The sequence below is a fragment of the Artibeus jamaicensis genome, unplaced genomic scaffold, assembly GCF_021234435.1.
Source record: "Artibeus jamaicensis isolate MK-2021 breed Jamaican fruit bat unplaced genomic scaffold, CSHL_Jam_final contig_1998, whole genome shotgun sequence".
Taxonomy (NCBI): domain Eukaryota; kingdom Metazoa; phylum Chordata; class Mammalia; order Chiroptera; family Phyllostomidae; genus Artibeus; species Artibeus jamaicensis.
In genome coordinates, this window is record NW_026521407.1 from 22,863,419 (window position 1) to 22,888,525 (window position 25,107).

General features: G+C 50.1%; 1 protein-coding gene across 3 annotated transcripts in view; it reads left to right on the forward strand.

Annotated features, from left to right (window-relative positions):
- The window catches only part of ASIC2 (acid sensing ion channel subunit 2), a 925,293-nt gene that overhangs the window by 687,110 nt on the left and 213,076 nt on the right, over positions 1-25,107 (forward strand). For 2 of the 3 annotated variants that reach the window (XM_037128069.2, XM_037128071.2), the window contains exon 1: positions 4,727-5,523. The exons of the other annotated variant lie outside the window; for it this stretch is intronic. In XM_037128069.2, coding sequence (XP_036983964.1) covers positions 4,816-5,523 — 708 coding nt within the window. In that variant the 5' untranslated portion in view covers positions 4,727-4,815. Of the gene's footprint in view, positions 1-4,726; positions 5,524-25,107 lie in introns of those variants that run through there. 3 annotated transcript variants of the gene reach the window in all.

Sequence of the window (25,107 nt, forward strand, 5' to 3'; positions counted from 1 at the left end):
AGAAGAGAGAGGGACAGAGTGACAGAGAGCTGACAGCAATACAGACACAGAAAAAGAGAAAGAGAGAGAAGAAGAAAAAGAGGGATAATGAGATGCACAGGCAGACCCACAAAAGACTACCTGTCCCACCATCCTGATGAACTTTAATATTGAAAGTAGTATTGACTCATCACCAGAGCAGCCAAGTCCTGAAAAAAAGTGCACTAGGGAATTCTAAGCAGGGACACCAAGAACCCATCATTGTTAATGTTCCCTTTCCCCAACTGCCACCTCCACTAAATCCCAGGGGTAGGAGGACAAATAAGAACCCATGAACATCAGAAGTAAGATCAGAGACTGCAAACCAGGTCAAGAGTAAAAAGGCTTGGTGGGATTACCCCCCACAGGGCTGGGGGGCACATTTTAAGGATGTTGACATCTAAGATCCCTTCCCGAGACCAGGACATACAGAAGAAACACTTGAAGGAACTGTGGATATTTAGCCCAGAGGGGAAAAGACCACCTTAAGACTTTGATAGGTAGGTAGACCACTAGAGCTCCTTTCAGCACTAAAGTACTCTGATTCCATAAAGTATTTTGAAGGGCTCTCATGGGAAAAATCAAACTCATTTCGCGTGGCTCCCAATGGGTAAATTAGGAGAAATTAGAGAAATTCACAAGGAGACAGATCCAATTTGATGAAAGGAAGAAGCTTTAAACACTGCCAGGTGTTTCAGAGAAGGCTGATGGACTGTCACTGCAGGGGTGTTCAGAGGGGCTTCTGTATAGCAGGTCAAGAGCAGGGCTAGGTGGCACCCCAGACCCTTCCCAGTGCCAACCCCCTGAGTAGTAGGGTTTGGGGTACATAGAAACTTTGGGGGCTCAGGGAAGCCTAATCAAGCCAACAAAAGTGTCAGCTCCTAAAACTGGATGATAAAAACAGAAAATCGCATTGATTTCAATGGACCTCTTCCTCCCAACAAACTCATTTTATGGGAGAAAGAGCTTATCATTAATGGTGGTGGTCACACAAAAGAATGGGCGCTGGCCGGCTGTGGGCCCTTCTGCCACTGCACACAAACACTGCACAGAACGCCAGCAAGCCAGGTGCGGAGTGACAGGTGTTTCAGAGATAAACAAGAAAAGGGAGAAGTTCTTAAAAGCTTGTTATTGGGAAATCACAACGCTCAATTCTAATTTCTTGGTGGGTGTGGGTTATGTGGGTCAGCTCATGCACTGCCTCATGAATTTGTTTTTCTGGCCAAGTGAGTCTGCCAGGATGGGAAAGCTAATTCCTATGAGCTGTCACTGTAGCTCTGAGAACAGAGATGCTCCGAGACCCGCAATCGTATGGGTTGCACTTCAGAAGGACAGGGGTGGATCCAGGCCGCCTGGAATCAGAGGCTGCTCTCCTGCTTAGGTGCCGTGTGGCTCAGGGCGAGTAGGTCAGCCTCTCGCTGTCAAGGATTCCTCCTCCTTGAAGGAGAGAAAATAATCATCTACCCATAGGATTATTTGGGAGATTAAACATTTATAACACGACATTTTAGTATGAGTCACTTAGAACAGGACCTAGTGCTTAGGAAGTTCTACATTTCTTACTGTAGTATTGTTTTATGTATTTATCATAGTCATTTTTGAAAGAAGCAGGATAGAGAGGGGAAAATCATGGACTTTGGAATGAGTTAGAGCTGAGTTCAATTCCCGCTCTCCAAGCCCTTGGTTGAACAACTGTAAAAAGAGGGCAACCCTCCCCACCAACCTCCCCTGGGGTTAGGTGAGAAATTAAATAGAATGTCTCTGTGCCCAGTTCAGTGCCCAGCACTCAGAAACATTCAAGCAACCTTTGTTTCTTCGCCACTATGCCAGGGCACTGTGCTAAGAGGTAGGGGACATAAACATGAACGAGAGGTAGTCCCTGTCCTCAAAGGGCTCATGTCCAGAAGAAAGTCCTGGATGTAAGCAATGATACGGTGCTGCAACAAGGGCTATGGTGGAGGCATCAGTCCAGTTATCTTGGAGGCAGTGTTTCAGCTGGGATTTGAAGAATTGAACTTCACTGAGCTCGTCCAAGTACTGGTCAGGGAGGAGTGGGGGTGTTCAGGCTGTGTAGGGAGTGCACTGTGTACATGGGTTATAAAGGGAGCCATTGGTCATTGCTTGGGGCCATTCTCCACCTCTGAGTCCACCTCTGGATTTTCATGTCAGGACCCCTGGGTATGACTTCTCTCTCTGGAGGAGCGACCACCTGAAGAATTCACAGGAAAAGGCATAGCAGAGAAAACACTTGGGCAACCAAAAGCAGCCTGTGTACATTTCAAGAGGAAAATTTCCAGGAAAGCATCATAGAATGTCCTAAAGTTTTCTAGAAGACAGAGCTTAGTGCCACCCCAGAGTTACAATGCAGGAAGACTCAGATGTGTGCCCTGGCTGTTTCATCAGTAACTGCACTGATCTCACGCAGCCGCCCCACCCAGGCTGGGATGTGTGTCACTATGGCACCCCCCAGGACTGCTGGCACCCGGCTGGGAGCACTGGTGTGTGAGCTGTTCTTAGAGGTCCCATTAAACTGGCAGATTCGGAACCCCACCCCCTGGCCAGCAACAGACATCTTCAAGGAACCGAATCCAAAGCAGAAGTTCAGTGAAGCCCAATTTCAATAGCTTGCACCCCAGGTGAATGACAAGGACCTCCAGCTGTGTGTGTATTATGTGCATGTATGTTGTATTTATGTGTATGTTGTGTGTACATGTGTGTGTGGGAGAGTGGGGGGCAGGGCTCAGATGTCCTCTTCCCCTGAGACCAGAGACAGGGAGTTTCCGTGCTGACAGGATGCCAGTCCAGGCCAGTGGGGCAGGAAAGCCCTCCCCAGCTCCTCCCAGACACCGGACGCTCCTTTACCAGATCTGCCCAGTGCCCCTAATAAACCATCACAAAATGGGCAAATCTCTTCTTCAAGTCCAAATCCCCCAACTTCACTAGCGCCCTTGAACCCCAAGGATCCCTTCAGCCATCTCTACTCCCACCTGCTCCCTGCCCACCCCCTCATTAAAATCTAATCTCGGGAAAATGGCAAACTTCTTAATACCACGGAGCAATGGGGCTGGAAGTGTTATGTATCCCAGAGAGGCCTCGGTGAGTCAGGTATTTGGAAAGTATGGGTAGAGACCTACTGTGCACCTCACATCAACACATCTATTCATACCACCCACTAAGTGCACACATATGTACACAGAGAGAACAAACACACTATCAGACACTATCCCACACGCACTCAAGTAGCCACAGTACATGTGCCAACAAGCTCACATTCATGAGATGCACAGAAATGCCTATTCACACATACACGTGCACATCCTACCCACACTCTGCACGACACCCCACTCATACACTTGTTCAAATGCCGCACTACTCAGTGGCTCACTCTCTCTACAGCCCATCTCACTAGTAAACACAATGTTTCTACTCCACACCTCTCCCACCAGCCCGCACACCCTGGCGCATATGTGCAGCATCCCCCACCCGGCCGGCTCCAACAAGAGGCTTCCCGCTCGGTGTGCAGCGGCCACAGTGGCCAGGAATTAAAATGCAGCGAGGAGGAGCCGGGCGCGTCAGCACCGCGTCTCCAGGAGCGCACAGAGCTCGCCACCGCCACCCCGCCCGCCTGGAGCCGCGGGGCCAGCGAGCTGAGGAGCAGGTGCTTGAAGCCCAGCCGCGCCAACGCCGCGCGGCCGCTGCCCAAGTTCGCCCGGGGCCCGAAGAGGGCCGGGCAATCCGGAGACGAGCTCAGCTGGCGCCACTGCCACCGAGGACTTGGAATCTCGAGAGGAGAAGGGAGCTCGGAGCAGCCAGTTCGGGTCACTCCCGGGAGCTGTAAGCCGGGGCTCCGCAGTCCCCAGCTCTTAGAGTCACCGGGGCAGTGAGAAGAGGCAGTGGGCAGCGAGGCCCGGCTTTCCTGGAGATTCGAGGCACCCCTGAAAGCTGGGTGAAGAAACGACACTTCCATCTAGCCCTCCTCGACGGGGCCCAGCCGCCAGCAGCCAGCAGTCCTGGCAGGACGCCCTGAGAGCCCCCAGCCCCAGGCGAGAGGGGGCACATTGCAACGCAAGGCTCGGGCGCGGGACTTGAGGGAGCCTTAGCCAGTCTCGGCGGAGTGCAGCCCGAGGAGCAGTGAGAAGGGTCTCGGAGGGAAGAGAAGGAGGGCAGCAGCCAACAGAGAGACCACTCACCCAGTACACACCCACCCCACCCGCCGAGCCCGGGGCCGCGGTGCGCCTCTGGGGGCGCTCGTTCCCTGGCGACTTCTCTCGTGTCCCAGCACCGCTGGGCTACTGACCCAATCGGTAGGGTCTTTGGGAATGTCCAAATCAGTCATGGTGGCCGAGTGGCTGCTCTCCCAGGACCAGCGTAAAAGCTGGGGTTAGGCGGAGCAGGGGGGACTCAGTTCAGGGTCCCCCGAGGTCCAGAACGAAGGCGGACGGGCGCAGCACCCAGAGACTGGAGAGGCGGCACCCAGTGGGGCTCCATGCTGAGGTAGTGGCCGGCGTCGGGCATCCTTTAGAAAGACTAGGGGCCAGGAGAGCCTGTGAGGCGCTCGAGAGAAGCCACTGCCAGGGGCGGCGAGTCGAGGCGGCGCTCAGTCCCGGGCAGGCGCCCGCGGAGACGGCAGCGGCGGCGCCCGGCGGGCATGCCGCGCCACCGGAGCTCCTTTCGGGCGCACGCTTCCCTAGCGCGGGCTGCGCGCGGCTGCTGCTGCTTCCACTGCTGCTGCGGACTCCCATGGCGGCTCCGCCCGGCCGGGGCTGCTGCCGCTGCCGCCAGCCGCGGGCTGAATGAATGAGCCGGAGCGGAGGAGCCGGGCTGCGCCCGGCCGCGCTCACCGGCCCGGGACGCTTCCGCATGGCTCGAGAGGAGCCGGCGCCGGTGGCGGCGGCCGGGCAGCCCGGGGGTGGCAGGGGCGGCGTGCGGGAGCCGGCGCTGCAGGGGCCAGGGGTCGCCCGCAGGGGGCGGCCGTCGCTGAGCCGCGCTAAACTGCACGGGCTGCGGCACATGTGCGCCGGGCGCGCGGCGGCGGGGGGCTCCTTCCAGCGGCGGGCTCTGTGGGTGCTGGCCTTCTGCACGTCCCTCGGCTTACTGCTGTCTTGGTCCTCAAACCGCCTGCTGTACTGGCTCAGCTTCCCGTCGCACACGCGGGTGCACCGCGAGTGGAGTCGCCAGCTGCCCTTCCCCGCCGTCACCGTGTGCAACAACAACCCGCTTCGCTTCCCGCGCCTCTCCAAGGGGGACCTTTACTATGCCGGACACTGGCTGGGGCTGCTGCTGCCCAACCGCACGGCGCGCCCGCTGGTCAGCGAGCTGCTGAGGGGCGACGAGCCACGCCGCCAGTGGTTCCGCAAGCTGGCCGACTTCCGCCTCTTCCTGCCGCCGCGCCACTTCGAGGGCATCAGCGCCGCCTTCATGGACCGCCTGGGCCACCAGCTCGAGGACATGCTGCTGTCCTGCAAGTACCGCGGCGAGCTCTGCGGTCCGCACAACTTCTCCTCCGTGAGTTGCCCTCTGCGTGAACCTGCTCCCTCTACTCCCCGACTCTCTACATCCAAAAGGTCCCCATCCCCCGGTGGGGGTGGGGGACCTGGACACCAGGCCACTTGCGATCACATCATTCCAGGATCCACTCTTGGATCCCCGGGCCTTCTCCTGCAGATTGTGGGAAGTTCAACACAACTGTAGGAGGACTCACCCCCTCTGTGTCCCTGCCTCTCTCCTTCCAGTATCAACCCCCAAGCCCTCAGCTCTGCTCCTTTGGGCTGCTGCTGAGAAATACTAGGCCTCCTTCTCCAGAGCCTCGCCCCCCACCCACCCAGGTCCACAGGACTCCAGGCCACTGCCCTGTATTTGGGTTGCAGGAATGGGAGGAGAGGGAAGCATGCCTTAAGTGTGGGCTTGTTGTCTCTGGGAAAACTACTAGGAAGCTCTTCAAAACTGGGCCATCAGGAGACACATGCAGAAGCCTTAAAGCAAGCTTACCACTCTAAGAGCTATGGCTTCAGAGTTCCAATACCCTTCCTGCCCAGGAGGACTGTAGGGGAAACTCCCAGAATATTCATTAAATATTAATACTGAAGCTGTAGTTGGCTTGGCGGGGGAGGCAGCAGTCCCTTCTGCTACTTTTAAAAATTGTTTGTGTCTTAAGTATCCAAAGGAATTGAATAGTGGTGGGCACTGGCAGGGCTCCTGCCCCCACCAGGTGTGAGTGTGGGTCTTCCAGTCTAGAGGAACCAACTCCGCCTGCAGTGGAGAAAGCAGAGAGGCGGAGGTATTAATGGAACAGCCAGGGCCTGGAGAAGCTGTGCTTAGAGCTTGTAAGCCATTTGCTCTGCTCATTTCCCCCACACTGTGTATCTGGATAACACAACTGCCAGGCAGAAGGTATCTGCCTTGCGCTGCTTGTCTAGGGGGAGTTTGGGTGCCAAGTTCCAGCATGGAGCGAGCCTGTCCTGTAGTTTGTATATAAATGTCTCTTAGGTGGCTCTGGGCTTTTCCACTCACGAAGGGAATGTTGGGGTGTGTGCTTATTTGCAGTGCTGTGATGGTGATTTGACCAGCCCAAAGGCATCACTCCTGACAGTTTCGTTTCTGACAAAGCTCTTCCTGGGGCGGTGAAGCAATGACACCATCCCGACAGGTGTTGGTGCATCAGGCCAGGCACTCGATTGGCTGATTGGGCTAGTCCCTGACTAGATAGGTGACCCTGGCTTCAATATTACCCTCCTTGCTTTGCGTCCAGCCTGTTTGTAGAACAACCTGGAATTATTGTTTTCTGGGATTTTTTTTTCATTTTGCCTTCAAAGAATATCTGCCTGGTGACTGCCCCTACCTTAGCAGTCAAGAGGTTACCATAAACCTTTGCTACTAAGTGACTTCTCTCAAACTTCAGTAATTCTGAGTTCCATGAAGATGAAGGAATGAGGATACTGATGCTTTTTTTGTTTATTGGGGTTATTTTTCTTTTTGTCCAACTACTAACTAGTAGGCCCTAGAGTTATACTGAAGTTCGATGTGCATTCAAGTATCTGCAGCTTCAGCTCCAAGTTAAACAACATGGCCCAGCAAATACAATTCTGCGCATCTGAAACTTTATCAAGTGTACAGAATTGCACGCTAACAGCCAGTATTCACCTCGGACATTCACCCCATCCCTGCATTAGAATGAGTTTTGTTCCCATGTCAAAGAAGAGGCTCTAAAACACTGCCCAAAGCTCAGAGCCAGCAAGTTCGAAGTCCAACTCCACATACCATCAAGTCCATTTTATAGAAGCCACAGGTAACCTTCCTCTCTGACCCTGGGCCTCTCTTCTATCAGAGGACCCCTGGGTAGGACTGTTGCTCCCCCCACCTCCACACCCACCAAATCTCATCTCTCCTAGAAACATGGCTGGGAGAGTTGAACCTGAAGCTGCCCCAGGGGTCTAGGTGGTCATGTCCTTGGCCACATGTGACCAGGGCCTAACTCAGCTCTGTCTAGAAGCACACAGCACCGTCAGGAGCTGCCTGACCTCAGCCTCCCCAGCAGCTGCAGGTATGGCCATGGATTGAAGAAAGCATGGTCCTTCCCACCGTGCAGACACTTGTTCCCCCTCCACGTTCCCTGCTTTCCTGCTTTGGGAGAGTCTGCAGACACGCACCCAACCATACTCGGGAGAAATATGACCTTCATTTCCCAAGGCATGTGTTCCCAGGGACTCAGTTGCCCGCTGCTGGCTTCCTATTGCTGCCTTCTCCTGGAAGCTTCCAGCCCCTGAACATTTATTTCATGTGGTCGTTTTTTTCCAAGGACCTCAGAATTAAAGGCTCTACCCCTCTATCTGTGGAAGCCAAACACTGTTTCAGGGGAGCCCCAAATACAGGGTGGCCCCATCAGGAATACTTTTGTCTAGCCATGCTACTCTGTCTCAAGCCTTCATCATCTTCGATGGAGCAGTGCTCATGTGGCGGTTAAGAGCGTGAATGCTCAAGCTGTGTGGGTGGTTCAGAGGCTGAGACTACCACTTACTGTGCACCCCTGGACAAGTGACTTAATCTCTCTGTTCTTCCTTTCCTGCTCCATCTAGTGGACATAACAATAGTAGATATACCACGTTAGTTGTGTGTGTGTGCGTGTGTATGGGGTGGGGAGCTCTTAAAACTTTGCTGGACCCGCAGAGAAATGTTGCCTGTAAGTGGTATTGGCCTCCAGACTGGCCTTTGGCTTCCAGCTCAGTGCTCTCTCTGCTCTGCATCCAGCCTCTGCACTGTAGCCACAATAATCTTTCTAAAGCTCCACTCTGAGCACGTCATCCTGCTCCTTAAACCCCTGAATGGCTCACCTGTCCTCAGGATGAGGTCGATTCCCCAGGCCCTGCACTCAGTCCCCGCCCTCTCCCTCGCCGTGCCTTCTCTCATACCACTGACTCAGGCTCCACAGAACAGCCTACAACCTCTGGACCCCACTCTGCAAGACTCTCTGCCTTGCTCTCTGCCCTCCTCCACCATCTCCTACCCAGTGCCTTGTCAACCTGGGGACACCAACTCTTCCTTCAATACCCAGCCCTAGGGATGTTTCCTGATCACCCCTCTCGTCTCCCCTCATTACTGGACAAGGGTGTCTTTCTCTGTCCAGCCCCCTACCACCGTTTAGGTGGCAGTCCTCGCATGTGTATGTGTCACCACTTCTACTGGCCTGAGTCTGTCTCCCGCTCCAGACCCAGGCAGGAATCATGTCTGGTCTCCCTGATGTCTCTCCGCCTAGCACAGAGCCTGACTCTGAGTTTAGGAAGAGTCTGGGGAATGAATGTCTTCACCAGGTCCCCCCAGGGCTTCCTATTGTCCTGAGCCACCCACTCAAAGACTCTTGCCTTAATTTTTCCAGGAAAAATTAGTGGAGTGCATTTCTAATGAATAAATGCCCAGACAAGTTTGGGACATGTATTCCTTTTAGGGACAAAGGAGGAGCAGGATGCTAAGCACTCCCCAGACTCCTGTGCTTCCCAGGCCCTAAGAGAACTAGTGTAACTGGTGAGGAGGGGGCTTCAGGGACCCTTGTGGGAATGTGCTGCTGTCCCCAAGGTCTCACTCATGGACTGGAGACAGACTCAGGAGCGGGGAGAAGAGCACTGTGGAGAGGCATCTCCTCGGTTTCACTGACCAGGCCCACTCGGGATGGGGTTCCTTGCAGCTCCTCTGTGTGTGTGTTGCGGCTGGGCAGGGATCAATCACTCAGCACTCAGACAAAGCAGCTCCTGCTTCTGAATGCCCTTGTTGTCTCCCTGGCATCAGCCCTGGACCTCAGACTCTGTGCAGCCCGGCCCTTCCGGGTTTTCCAGGGGGCCGGGGAAAGTAGCCTTCCCAATAACTGGGCAGGATGCAGAACCATGAGGCCCATCTCTCCAGGCACTGGGGCCTCGGAAAAGGGCCTGACTGGGAGACAGGGCCACCAGGGTCCAATGTAAGAACAAGGAGCAGTACACCCTCTCTGGGAGGAGACGTGGTTCAGGGCACAGTGTCAGGCAGACCTGGCTTGGGACCTTGGCTCTGCCCCTTACTAACTTTGGGCAGGCAGGTGGCTCTCCAAGCCTCGGAGAGCTAGGATGCGGATAGCATGCATGTTTTGTTGACCCGCCCACACCTGGACAGCAGTAGGTGCTCGATATTCAAGAACTGTTGTTGTAACTGGAGAAAGGGGTCTACAGGGAAATAATCTTTTCATGTGGTGGTAGCAGTGATTAATTATTAGCAATATAATTACCCTATCTTATCATGACCACTTACCTAAGTGGGGATACGCTCATTTCCTGGTTCATTTCTCATTCAGTCAGTGTCTATTGAGTGTCAACTCTATGTTAAGCTGTCTACAAGCTGCTGGGCATGTAAAATTAAGTAAATCTAGGTGCGCTGCAGGACTGTTGAGGAAGGAGGTAGGTGAACAGTTGCCAGGAGTATGGGCTCAGAGGGGCCCCCAGGTCCACAGAAGGAGGGGAAGTAGACTTTGGGGGAGGGGAGAGCATGTGCAAATCAGTACAGAGGCCTGGAACAATGAGACTGAACACGGGCTTTTAGGCCCTGAGAGTAGTTCAAGGTAGCTGGAGATTAGGGCTGAATGTATGGAGGTGGGGTGGATTGGAGGATGGCAAAGCAACAAACTGATGGACACTTGGAAGCCAAACTGAGTTTTTAAACTGGTTAGCAAGAGCTCTGACTTCTTTTATACTGGCTGTTATGCTGTGAAAGGAGACCTCACCTGTGTCCCAGCAACCCCCCTCCCCGGCTGCCACCCCCATTCCTAACTCCAGCAGAGGTCATTCCTCCTGTTCTTGGCTGCCATTTGCAGGGGTCAGCCTGGAGCCCAGATTCTGAACTGGTCATATGTTAAAGACACAGACACAGCACTTGGGTTAATCACACTTCGTCACAGCAAGCAGGCTGGCTAGTAGGAGCCAGTGACAGAAAACAAGAAATCATATCAGCAGCATATTGTTTGAGGTCAGCACATTCTGCTTACATGGTGCTAGCTCAGGAAGTCCAGTAGCTGTGAGGATGGATGTCTTTAGGGAGGCAAGAAGGGTACTTTTGCCTTTAGAGGAAGAGGGATAAAGAAGCTAATACGTGTAAAGGGTGTAGAACATTTTCTGGCAGCAATGAAAGACTCAATAAATGTGAGCTACTTCCATTATCATTACTTGCAGTGAGCGCTTCGAGAGAAGGACAAGAGCAAACAGCACTGAGCGGCTGTTGTGCCAGACCCGTCCGGGGCATGTTTCAGGCCATGTCAATTCTCCGGATAGCCTGAAAGGTTGTGTGATTATCCATTTTACAAATGGATGCATTTGGGGGATGCAGCTCAGGGACAGTCTGTAGTCTGCCCAAAGTCACAGAACCAACAGGTGGCGAAGGTGAATCCACATCTCAAGGCTGCAAAGGTGTGTGCAGCTGAATGCACTGCTGACCAGCTGGATGCACTGCCGCACAGCTGGGTGAGGAAGGAGCAGCATTGGTGGGTGTCGGGGAGGGTGCTGGGAAGACCAATCCAGCCTCAGCTCTGCCCTGCCCAGCCATGCAACTCTGGCCTCGGGATCTGCTCTGAAAAGAGGGCATGAGCTAAATGACCAATAGGATTCGGCTAAAAAGTCCTCGGCCCAAGTAAGTAGTCAGGGGAAAATAGGGCTTAACTACTACAGATGGCCCGAGCTCTTCAGCCAGTCATTTCTTTTCGCAGAGCTGAAACAGTGATTAAGGGGGAAATATACAAGTTATTGAAGTGCCAGAGAAAGGACGGTGATTAAATAGATATTTATGCAAGGAATATGAAAAGACTTGCACCAGTTATTTGACTTTGGGGGAATTAGTTTAGGGAATCAAACGTAAACTCTTCTTGGGTCTGTAGATATCCAAATTGACCAGCGTCAGGCTGGTTCTGATAGTGGCTATTTGGAGGCCACTGTGGCTGGCCAGGAAGGTATCAGTCAGATGTCTGCCCAATTGAGAAGGGCTGGAAGAGTTACTAGGCTCTTTGCTTCATGCATCAGTTGCTTTGATTCTCCTGAGTGATTTGCTTGGATCGGGTACTCAGAGTTTCAATCAACCAGTGCTCATTCAGAGGCTATTGTGTGCCAGGCACTGGGCCACAGAGACAACCATAAATTCTCTCCGTTTCCGGTAAATAGGCTTGTAAAGGTTAGTGTGCTTCATCAGGGTGACAGGACCTGCAAGGAGCTGCCCCTCATATAGGAAGTGGGACCAGGTATGTGAGAGCCTAGAATTCGTATAAGACACCTGTTAGGTAAACAATCACATCAGCTTCACCAGAATCCAATGGGTGTTATGGAACCCATCTTACAGATGAGGAAAGCAAGGCTCAGGAAGGTACAGAGACACAGACTGGGGGCAGCACAGGCCAGTCCAGCTCCAAATCCAGTGTTCTTTTCTATGATACCATTCTGCCAACACATCTAATCAGAGATACTGGCTAGAACAAACCCCTCCATGGAGTGTGTGCCTCACGGTCATTCAAGTCTCAACTCATGGTTTCTGTCACTGCAAATTAGTATGGGAAGTCTTCTGGATTCCAAGGCCTGAAAGTCAGAGAAGGGAAGGATCGTTGCTAAGAGCATGGGCTCCGTGATGGACTTGTACCTCCTGTTCCATCAGCCAAACAGCTGGAGAGATGCAGAGCTGCGAAGGGGAATCTGTTCAGGAGTTGTGGGAAAGTTTTAATTCAGCTATAACCTGAGCTAAATTACCATTTTCATTCTTTCAAGGACTTTGGTAACTTTAGTACTGGCTAAGGAAATGCTGCCAAATTGAGATCCAGCTCAGGCCTGTGCTAACAAATAGATGACTCACTCATAATTAGAACATGAATTGTTGGTAAAACAAATAGAGGCTGCTAACATACTGGGCAAGTTTGTTCTCCTGAGTATATCAAATATCTCCCCTGACACCATTGTTTATACTATTAAATTGCTTAGTTAATTGTTTTCTCTGATTCCATACACATTTATTGAGCTCCTACTCACCATCAAGTACTTTACTTTTATTAGTTTATTTCAGCCTGACAACAAGAGGACACTATTCTTTTGTCCCTGGTACCTACAAGGAAACTGAGATGCAGAGTGGTTCAGTAGCTTGCCCTCATCCTAGGGCTCCAAATTCAGAGCTCGTGGCATTACATCATGGTTGTTCCACAAAGAAATCCCAGTGCAGTGGAGTCTTAATTATTGTACCCAGATAGGGTAGCACAATGTCCATTCCCATCGCGTTCTATCCCTGCAACACTGGAGGGTGGATGATGTACTGGGTTGCTTGCCTAAATTCAGAGAGGGCAGGATCCAATGGGTCACATGGCTTGAGAACAGAAAAACAGCCAGAATTTGGATTCAGGCCCCCTCAGGCTCCCAGATACCTTTTCTTCCCCCACAGCCACTCAGTTCCTGGTCAATATGGGCTCGAGGGGTTTTCCTGCTCTGGAAGATTTTCTTATGGAAAAAGCAATGGGCCTTCTGAGTTCCGTACAGGAAAGAATCAGTGGTAAAAGTGACTGCTGAGAAGAGGCACTGAGGTTATCTTGGCCCAGAGACCTGCCCTTCTTCCCAAGCAGATCTGTTCAGGGACACCACAATTAGCCGTAGATGAATGGGGAACCCTTGAGGCCCACTCTTCTCAAACTGCAACATTCCTAGTTTCCCAAGCCCACCACAGAGTTCCTGATCCAGTAGGTCTGGAACCAGGCCTGAGATTTGCATTTCTCAAAGTCCCCAGATGATGAAGAGGCTGCTGGACCATGGACCACACTGGAGGGGCAAGGCTATAGGCTCCTTAGAGTTCCATGAATGCTCTGAGGGGATCAGTCATGTTCGATTCACTGGGTAGGTAAAAGTGCATGTGAAATGAGCATCCTAGAGTGAAGCAAGGCAGGGGGTCTGGGGGAGGACTGCTGGGCTCCCCAGTGAACCCAGGAGGATGGGTATAATGGAGGTATCATCGTTCTGGGGGCAGCCTTCGTGCCACACCAAAGCAGCATCCACAGAGGGGCCATGGGCCTAGCCAGAGTGTCAACCAAACCAAAATGCTCAGGCCTTGGCCCCTCAAAGACGGTCACATCCTTGTCCCCAGAACTTGTGAACACAATACCTTACCTAGCAAAAGGGACTTTGCAGATGGATTAAGTTAAGGGGTTTGAGATGGGGAGATTATCCTGGACCATCTGGTGGGTCCACTGTAATGACAAAGTCCTCATAAGAGAGAGGCAGGAAGATCAGAGTCAGAGAAGGAAGTATATAACTACAGAAAGGAGAGGTTGGAGGGTTTTGAAGACACTGCAATGATGGCTTTGAGGAGGGCGTCGTAAGCCAAGGAAAGCAGGCAGCTTCTAGAAGCTGGAAAAAGCCAGGAAACAGATTCTTCCCCAGAGTCTCCAAAAGGAACACACACAGTCTTGCCGACCTCTTGACTTAGCTGTTTGACCTACGGAACTATAAGCTAAACATTTGTGTTGTTTGAAGCTACTAGGTTTGTGGTAATTTGTTATAGCAGCAACAATAAACTAATACAAGCTTCATTTGTTATACAGAACACTCTCGACTACATAGTTGACTCCACTTAGTGAAGGAGGTTGAGTAGGTTTAGTTCACGGTCTGTCCCGAAACCAAGAAAATAAAAGAATCTATGGATTCCTTGTGCTTAGGTTAGATTAACGCAGGAATGTTTTATCCATATTTACATTCATGAAAGATTGGGAATTTGGACCCTAGAAACAAAAAAAAAAGAATAGGAAGAAGGTGGCTTCAGGAGTCAAACAGAGTCAAGTTCAACTCCCAGGCCTGCCAAGTATTAACTGGGTAGCTGTTGGGGAGTCACTTCCTTCGCCGAGACTGTTGCCTTATTTGTAAAACAGAAATCATACTTTTCTTACAGAGTTGTTGTGATACATAAAGGTAATATATTCATCCATTCAAAAAATTACTTCTTGAGAGCCAGCCATGGTCTAGACCCAGTGGGTAAAAGCGGGGTATAAATACTGAAGCGTCCCTCCTCTCTTGGCTACAAAAGCACAGACGTCTGGCTGCTGGACAAGTGAGGGATCACTGCCATCCTTTTCATCATTATTAATAGTGACACCTCCCATTTCTCCCAAGAAGGACTTCCAGGCCCTGACGAACAGTGCCTTAATGGTGGCCTTCTGCATACTTTTTTGATCCTAATCAGAAACCATTTTGTAGTTTTCATACCACACCTCTGTGGGCAGATCGGAGCTTTTTAAGCTTTCTTCCTCCATTCAGTACCCAGACCAAAATTAAAGATCAGGGAGGGAGATTGGGTTCCTCAAGGTCACATCAAAGGCCACTGGGAAGCTGGAAGAAAACACTGAAGGCATCCGAGCTTAAGCCCATGGAAGGTGTTTTAATATTGCCGCAGGGTCTGCTGCTTCCTCTGTGAACTTCCTCTTTTTCCAAAATATATACACTGGCCACCCCTTCTGATTCCAACGGCACATCTGATTTGAAAGTCGTTGCTACTCTGATCCCTGAAAGTGAAGAGTTTAATCTTCCCTTGGAACCCCTCCCAACGAAAATTATTTTCCCACTTTGGAATGGCCTGGGCATCCTCTGTGAACTCACGTCTATAAATTTAAGCCTGCTGCTTGGGAGAGCAAATGAGGTTTGAATCTGTTTCTCAGCACAGTCTCACAGAGCAAATTATGGGAAGAATTTGATTTATAGAAGCACCTCAAAGGCTCTGGAGTGAGACACATGTTTATTCACTTTATTACAGTTTATCTTACACTATCTCTTTATGTTCCCTGCACGTGGATTTGGAGGGCCATTTGGATAGATGCTTATGACCTGCCAGATTGCACAGCCCTGTTGAGGAACACGGCTCTCGTTGGCAATGCAGCCAGTAGCTTGGGTTTGGGGTCCTTATACCAGTGATGGGGTGAAGCCCAGATAGAACAAACAGGCCTGAAGACTGTTGCCTGAAGTTCTTGCTTGAATTTCCCCAGCACGGCGTTTGCCTGGTGTCGGTGTGGCTCTCCAGCTGCAATCCCCGGATTGCACAGGCGGGCTTGATTTAAGATGCAAATATCCCAGAACAGCTGGAGATATTTAACATGGCTATAATTACATTACATTTTCGACAGTACATGGAGTGAGAGTCTTTTTCGTTGTTGTTGAATATTCAATGAGCATCAAATATTTTAAGGAGCCAGGGAGACACAGCTACATTTTTCACATCCAAGTACTCTCCGTTTTTAAAATCCCGGCCTGGGCAAGTGCCTTGGCTTCCAGTCCCCTTTTACCTCATCTTTGGAAAGATGAGAGCACCGCCCCTTGGGCAGTGGCTGAGGAGCTGGGTTAAGGTGCTGTGAAGCTGAGGAAAAAGGGGAACAGGCAGGGACAGTGGGAGCCTCTGTGTGTCAGGAGTGACAGGCTGGGTCTAGAATGTCATCACAGCTCTCCTGGCTGTGTCACCACCCAGACCACAACCAGGGGGCAGAGCAGACAGAAACTTGTCCACAGTGACATTACTAATACACGTTGGAGTTGAGGTCAGCTATGGTCTCTACAAAGGCATTTCTGGCCCCTTGGGTGTAATGGTTGATGTCAGGAGGTGGGGACAGTGGAAACAGGATGGAGAACCACCTGCTCTGCACCAGGCTCTGTGCCTCACATCTGTCTCCAACCCTCAAGACAGTACTGTTGGGGACAGCACTGTCATGCCTGTTTAACAGATGAGGGCACGAACCAAGGCTTCTAAGGTTGATATGGGAAGTGGTAATGAGGACCTGCCTCTTATGGTATCACATTTCGCACATTTAATTTTCTGCTGACCACTGGCTACCTCCCTCCCCTGACTCATGCTCCAAGGTGCTCAGCCAGCCAGTCAGATAGAGAACTACCTGTTGGCTCTTGCCGCTCTCCTGGAGTCAGAGGTCCATGGCCGAGTCACAAAGCCAAGGCACTTACGAGCAGCTTTTTTGTCAAGGAATTTTTCGACTTCCTTGCCCTTGCTCAGTCTGTTCCTTCCCCTGGATGCAGGCCCTCTCTCGTCAACAGCAGAGTGCATGGATATGCACAGACCACCCCCAGGAGGGTGCGTGGGATCTGATAACAGGCTGACCCTGAGGAGGGGACTGAGAGGACAGGCAGGGTGGGTCAGAGGGAGCCTCGTGTCTTATTCTGCACCTTTTCCTATGGTTTGACTTCTTCAACCATGTGTACGTATAACTTATAATAAATACATGAAAGAAAACAAAAGTACTTTCTGGGAAAAAAATGCCATCTCTTCTGAGGTTGTGTCCTACCACTTCTCCATGTAAACCATCTGGAAAGTCAAGATCTTGTTTAACCACCCAAGACTCACTTTGCGTAGTCCCTTCTTCTCTGGCCTTTTCCTTTCTTGGTCTTTCACTGCAGCCCCCTCAGACCATCTCCTCCCTCAGGGTGGCAGGCCTGGCTCCACCTTCCAGCTGCCTCAAGACCTAAGCCACTCCTCCTAAGTGACAAGTGCTCTATCTGAGTGCAGAATTGCCGAAACAGGAAAGAGGGTTGGTAACACCAAAATATATGGGGACTCATTCAGTTGTTCACAAATTCATTCAGTAAAGATTTAACCAAGAGTTCACGTGTGCCAGGCATCGCACTGGGTGTGGAATGTAGAGGGAAATGGATACATCCAGCTCTTCCCTCTCGGAGCTCACATTCTGGAGCTCACTAAATGATCTGCAGGCCAATCGGAATCACTGTTTAGACATCCCTAGCCTTGACCCACAACTACGGAGTCAGAATTTATAGGCAAGAGGACCATCTCTCTATTTTTAACATGCAATTCCAGGTGATTAAGAATATTAGGAAAATATTCTAGGGGGTGGTGCAGATAATCTACAAATAAACAACTAAATGAACAAGAGTGTTTCCAACATTAATAAATGCTATGAGGGCAAAAAAATTAAGGACATGTGATAGAGAATGGCAGGAGGCTACTTGCAGGCAGAAAGAGGGATGGATTGACTCCCTGGGATGATAACATGTTTGCTGAGACCTGGAAGATGAGAAGGGGAAGTGTGCAGGGATCGAGAGAAAAGCATTCCCAACAGAGGGAACAGCAAGCTAAAGGCCCTTGGGGTCAGTGGTGGCAGTGGTCATGGTAAGGGGCGAAATTCATCTTCTTCCTTCCGACACTGGAAATTCATCTCCAAGTAGCTCAGTTCTCTTGTTCTTTGTACTGGGAGTACATCTGGCTCCTTCCAAAATGTAGCTGCCTCTCTCACCCACACAACTGAGAGGACAACGTGATTCTAGCAGTTTTGGAAATGTTGACCTTCAGAATACTAATGTAAGGAGCCTTAGGTTCTTAGGCTGAACTCTCCTTTAGACAATCATTGCAAGTGAGCGCAGTCCCGAGAATCTAATTGCAAATCCCTGTGTATGGGCAGCTTGGTGAGACCCAGTGATGATGTGGCCAGGCCCTTTCTTTGGAGTGCCGCATCCTAGTCAATTAGTACTCCATTCCACTGCTGATTAATCTCCGTGAGGGCCAGGTCTTATACCTCTAACACCCTGATGAATTTTTCTTATTCATCTTCTAAACTTTTGGGTCAGGATGGCTGGCTGTCCACGCTGAAAACAGGTCCCTTTGCCTGGTGGTGTGTTTCAGCAAGAATTTGCCAATTTTTTAAACATCTCTTCATCTTCATATTAGCCATGTGACAGAAAGGCAAACAGTGTTGTTCCCATTTTACAGATGGGACAACTAAGGCTCAGAGAGGAGAATTGACTTACCCAAGGTCACCCAAGTAGTGCAAAAGGCAGCTCAGTTTTGACTCCTCCTCTGTTACCTCACCTGCCTGTGGTAGTGAGTTGCAACTGGAAGACAAAATCCATGCCCTTCTGCAAGTCTCAACATCACTGTTGGCTCCTGGGGGAAGTCTTTGATCCCTCTACAGGGTTTTATGAAACCTGGTCAGGTAGTTGCATTCTTGGTTCAGAGGGCTCTGGCTCTCCTACAGTCTTTCTCAATCTTCAGTAATTTTAACATGCATGGGGGTCACCTGTGGATACTGCTAAAATGCAGGTTCTGGTTCAGTGAGTGAGGCCTGAGACTCTGCATTTCTGACAGGCTTCCAAATAACAGCAGTGCTGCTGCTGCATGGACCACATTTTAAGTATCCAGGATCTACAAAGCAGGAGGGAAAGGCAGCATGAAGACCGGGAAAAAGAAAGGCCTCTGGTCCCGGACGGACCTGGGTGCTTATCAACTCTGACACTTTATTCTGTGTTACAACCATCCTTCCTTTTGGACAAAGTTCCAGGAGGGACTGCCTCATCCTGAACCCTGTTCTGAGAAGCAGAGCTGGTGCTTCCAGGCTAGACCTTCTGGCTGCTGCTGCTTAAAATGCAGATGGCACCACCATTGCTAAGTCTCTATTAAGGATGACTCTTCTCTTTGTCTTTATATGATGCTGAAATGACTGGTCATTTAGGGAGACCGTGTGAATGGAGAAATGGCAACGGAGTCCCACACCTTTGGAATGAATGCCTCACAAAGATGAGCCAACCCTAGGTATTTGTGCGTACCTTCCTGATTTTGTGGGTATCAGTGGGCGCGTCCGTGAGAGTTGTGAGTCTAGGAAGGATGGCTTCTAGCTTGATCGCAACAATCAGTCTTTGTCTCTGTGCAGCATGTTGCCACAGACAGGGAGAAGACTTCAATCTGAGGCACTCGTGCCGAGAGCAGGGCACTCCTAGGTAACAGTGCTAGGAGCCTGTGCTTTTGTGGCTACGAGGCCATTAGAACTGCTAACATCGCCTGCAAACCAGTCCTATGCTCATTCTTTTATTCATTCATTCATGACTCTCAGATTCTTCTACTAATTCATACATTAAGTGAGTGCCTTCTATGTACCAGGTATTGTGCCGGGCTCTAAAAATGTCATTTTAAGTAAATGACATTTTGTAAATCCATTCTAAGCCATCAATTCTATCTCCTTGCCCCTGTAACTCCTATAGCCAGCAACAGGCCATACAGCTCAATGGCCTCTTCGGTTTTGTGCTGAAAAGCTGGGTCAGCCATTGGTTATGTGTGTTCTGAGAGTCTACCCTGCTTAAAGGAACCATTACAAGATAAGGCTGAGCACCCAGGTAAGCTCCAAACTCTCGCCCCTACACATCACGCCTTCTGCCATGTTGAACTGCCTCAGGCTCCTTGCATCTGCTGTGCTCTCCCACAGCTTTGCATATACCATTCCCGTAGCGTGAAATGTCCTGTAACCCCCATGTGTTTTGGGAAAACTCTGCCTCATTCTTCAAGACTCAGCTTGGTCATCTTCTCCCCTCCCCTGTGCCTCCACACTAGGAAGAATTAGGTACTCCCTCTCCCAGGCTGCCTGTAGCCGACAACGTCCTGAGACACTCCAACGTACAGTGGTTCAGAGGAAGGGCTCTGGGTTCAGGTCTTGACGTTCCCATGTGCTAGCTGTATGGCCATGGGCGGACATCCCTGGAGTCTACAGTTTTACATTCATTCTCCATTCGGATTTGTGCAACCACTCTCAGGGAAGGTGGAAGGGTTGCAAACCCCAGGCAAGTGGAGTGACTTGCTCAAGGTCACGAAGCTAATAAGAAGCTAAGTCTTAATTACAACTGAGATCTTCTCACTCCCTTTCCAGGGCCGATGCTAGTCTCCAACATACACAAAGATGTTAGCTACCGGGAGTCATTAATTAATACCTGTCGGCATTTTTATTACTTTCCATTGAAGGCTACAAGAATCAGCTTGGGCCCGATGAGTAAGCCACAGAGGAGAACTGAGGTTATTGTATGATGATCCAGGTTTTGAAAAGCAACTTTTGCTCCAGGTATTTAAATAGCTTCGAGTTACTGCAGCCCCGTGCAGGAGCGGACAACCAGGCGATGGTATATGACTTCTGGGTGGGAGGGGAAATCAGTGGGAGGCCAGAGCCAGGCTTCCAGAGGGAAATTACCATTTTCTATTTATTACTTTGGCTCACAGGAATGCCGCAGGGACAGGGCTGCTAACACATTAGGTAATTGCCTCAGTTCCCCACTTCATTTCGCAATGCATTGACCAGACCAGGTGCAGGCTTGCAGGGTAGGATTCAGCTTAGGCCTCCCAGGTACCCATGGCCCCCTCTGGGGACATGGGGTGCTGAAGGGAATTGGGGGAGTGGAGGGCTCGGGTGTCCATCTCTCAGGTATCAGGGGACAAACACCAAATGGTCTAGTCCCTGTGACCAGAGTGAAGGGAGTGGAGAAAGAGTCCCAGGCTGGGACCCAGGAGATTAAAGTCTGCAGTCCGCCACTGACTGCCGAGCAAAGCCTGAGCCCTTGGCTGTCCCTGTCTGGGCCTCTGGTCCCTATCTGAAAAATAAAGAAAGTCATAAATCAGTATTTCTCAACTCTGGCTGCTCACTAGGATCACCTGGGGGAACTTTTAAAACAGAAAAATTGCTAGTATTCCAAGCTCAATCCCCAGAGATTCTGGCTTCGTTGGCCTGAGGCAGAGCCTAGATGCAGGTCATTTTAACCGCAGTTGAGAGTCCCTGGACTAAAGTGGTCTGTGCCGCCTTCCTCAGGGTGGGCATTCTTGGAGCCTGTGTCATCAAAAACAGTCAGCGAGTCAGTGACCTTACTTGATTCCATGTTTAGGTTAGGGCCGTCAATAATCTTGACCTACTCATGTCTCACCTTTTCCCCATTGAGGTTCCCTCCCATCAGGGAGTTTTAGAGAGCTACACCTGGAGGCAGGAGGCCCAGCTTCAGGCTCTTGTATTAGCTCAGGGGGCCATGGGTCAGACACCTGGGAATCCCGGGGCCTCCTTCTCCTCCTCTCTAGATGCTGAGAGAGCAACTCAGCTCTGTCTGCCTACCAGCAAGGTTTGGACCAGGCTTAGTGTTACAGGGTGTCATCTGATTTACAGGGGGCTTTTCTATCCAGTGCCTGAGAGTGTAGAATACTTTTTGCATGTTCTAGATGAGGAGGCAGAGGCTCCATGTGGTCGAGTAACTTGTCCAAGGCCATGCAACCAGGAAAAAAAAGGAACCAGACAGACATTAGTTCAAACCCCAGCAATGCAGCTTTCAAACTCACATTGGCTAGTTTATTCATTTTTCCGTGCCTTTCTTTTCTTATCTGTAAAATGGGACATGAATGCCACCCATTCCCTGAGCATGATTGTAAGGAAGAAGAAAGATAGCCTGGCAAAAATCATGTGGAGTCTGGTACAAAGCATATGCTCAATTAATATTTCCCTCCTCCCTCCATAATTTCTTCCATTCTCCTTTTATCTCTTCCTTTCCCCTGCTGGTTCTTAAACTCTTTAATAACTGGGCCCCTGTGAAGCAACTCACTCTATATGACCTTGGGCAGATTGCTTCATCTCTCTCTGGGCCCCAGTTTTCCCATCTGTAAAAGGGGATATTACCGGCATATGCAGTTGTGAGGACTAAAGGTGTTGCGAGAACAGGTGTTGGCAGACAGTGTTGGCTGTTGCTGCAGAGCCTTCCTCCTCCTCACTGAGCCCTGGCTCAGAGGACTACTCTGCCCTCCCCCGGCGCCCCCCCCCCCGTGGTTGTTGAGTAATCTAGGGAGTGACCCCCCTCCCTGTGAGCACAGGGACAGTCAGTAAACAAGCACAGCTGCCCCAGTCCTCACTTGCTGGCTATGTTCTCAGCCATGACAGCTCTGCTGAACACCCAAGCTCCCCAGGGTTCCTGGGCAGAGAGAGGCAACTCTATATCCAGGGGTTGCTTACTCTCCTGAGGTGGAAAAAAGGGAAAAGGCTATAAATACAGAGGGCTTCCCTGTGATAAGTCGTGGTTAGAAACCCCAGCTATATATCCTTTTAATTCTCCACTCCAGTTTGTAAGCTCATGCAGTAAAAATAGTCACTAGTAATTTACTTTCTTCTACTCTTTCAGTTTTGTAATTTTTTTTCCTTAGCCAACCAAAAAGTCCTCCTAAACTCTCCTTAAGCTTTTATTTTTTTCTCTTTAGTAGCCATAAAATGTCACCAAGGATTACCATTTAAAAGCTATCCTCTTTCCTACATTGCCAGATGCAAATGTACAGACTAGGGGGCAATTTCTGAATTAGGTGTGGTTAAAATAGGAATGAGACCTGGGTTTGTCTTGCCTCTCCTGCCCCAGGTGGCCAAAGAGGCTGGCATGGCAGGAGGCATTCGTCAGAACTGAGCATGCAGCTCAGGTGCTGGGCTTGAGTCAATTCTCTTTCAGCTTGAAGTTGAGTGATCCTAGGCAAGTGTTTTGGCTCACAGGACTCAGTTCTCAGTTTTCTGGTATGTGAAATATGGGTAAAAATCAGGGACTGACCTCCCTCACTGAAACATTCTGAGAATCCAAAGAGATAATGTATAGAAATTGTTTTGTTCAATGTTAAATACATAAACATGTTGGAGATTATTGTTACTGTTGATGGTGATGATGGGGGTGATGGTGGTGGTGGTAGTGATTGATGATGGTGGTGGTGATGGTGACGATCATGGTGGTGGTCGTGATGATAGTGATAGTGGTGGTGATGGTAGTAGTGGTGGTGGTGGTGATGATGGTGATGATAGTGGTGATAGTGATACTACTGTGTGTATAGTAGAGTCTATGGGTTTATGTGATAAGAAGATTTTTCTCAGAGCCATATACTTTTCTATACATACTAAATAGGTACTCAGTAACCAGTTATCCACCAGACTTCAGACCTCAGTCCACCTCTTAAAGGTTTCAGTCATTCATTCAGCAGATATTATTGAGTGCCAAAACCATCAGCACTGGACCATGCTGAACAAACAGAACAGGCAGGCACAATTTCTGCCCTCACAGGGAGCTCATGTTCTGGAAGACGATAGAGTGGGATGGTGGAGATAGACGGTAAACATATAAGCAAATAACAATTTTAGATGGTGATAAAGACCCTGAAGTCAATCAAATACAATAGAATATAGAGTGATGGATAGGGGTGTTGGCAAGACACTTTGAGCTTGTGTGGTCAGAAAGAGCTATGTGAAGAGGTGACATTCAAGCTGAGACCAAAATTATGGAGGGATGTTAGGGGTAGAGTGTCCCAGGTAGAAGGAATACAATGCAAAGCTGAAAATTAACTGGGCTCTTTAAGAGATGAGAAGATCAGTGTGTCTTGGCCAGAGAGGGAGAGGGAGAGAGTGGTTTGAGCTGGTACTGGAGAGGTAGGCACAGGCTAAATTGTGGCAAATTTTATAAGTTGAACTGAATTTGGAGATTATCCCCAGGGCAGTGAGAGGCCTTTGGACAGTTTTAAAAGGTATGGAAACACCATGAATTAAAATACTCTTGAAGAAGATCATTCTGGCTTCAGAGACTGGATAAGAGTAGATAAGAACAGAGGCAGGAGACAAGTTAGCATGCAGATGCGATATTTGGGATGAGAGGTGCTGGTGGACTTGAGTAGGATTTGGATGGTGGAGGTGGTGAGAGTGCTCCAATTTGGGATATGGTAAAGCTGGATCCCAATGATGAATCAAGTTTCATCCCAATGAAACTTGATTTTGGATTGAGTGTGGAGTGTCATAAAGGGAGAACTCCAGATTAACTAGCAGGCTGTGGGCCTGAGCTAGCAGGCTAATGCTGGTATCACACATAGAGAAGGGGAAGGCTGGGGAGAGTAGAGTTGGGGGATGGGAGAGATATGTATGTAGAACACAGAGAGAACTGAACCTTTTGGACATGTAAAGGTTGGAATAACCAGTGGGCATCCCAGTAGGCAGTTGGACCTATGACCCTGGTGCTTGTGGAGAGGTCAGGAAGGAGTTAGGGGTTCGGAGTCATCAGTGGAATGACGGGGTTCAGAGGCATGGACTGGCTGGGATCATGTAAGGACAGTGTGAAACAGAGACAAGCAGTGAGTTGAGCGCTGGACACTGGGCAGGCCAACATTCAGGTGTCAGAAAGCAGAGGCACCGGCAAAGGAGAGTGAGAGGAAACAGGGAAGTAGGAGGGAACCAGGAAAGGGCTGACAAAGAAGCCTAGGGGACGGCGGTACAGGAGAAAAGAGTGTTCCCCTCTGCCCAACAACCAGCGGCATCGAAGGGCAGGCCTCTCTTATACTTGAAAATGAAAGGTTGTACAGCTTAGAGGTTGTAAGCATTGGCTTTGGAAGTAGATGTGCTTGAACGCAGGTCTGACACTGCCGTTTGGTAACTTTCAGGCCTCGGGCAGCCCTGACCTCCTGATCATTGGCATCCTCCTGTGCATGGCATGGCTGTGCAGTTCAAAGGAGGGAATGTCTATAAAGTGATTAGTGCAACGCCTGGCACATAGTAGGTTCTCAGTAAACAGAAGCGAGTTGTATTCTTTCTAAAACTGTTGAGGTGGGTAGTTTTCATTAGTCAGAGTGCCACAGAGGTGCCCAGGTTATGAAGGGAAGGTTTCAGTTGGACGATCCAGCCTTCCTTCAGGTTTGGAGATGACGTTGTCCTTACGGCCCAGACAGGCACTGTGAGAAGCAGGCACCAGGTCGAAGCAGATAGGAAAAAGAAGGCCACTGGCCAGCTGCCGCATACCTGTGCATGCTGCCTACAGGCATTCTAAT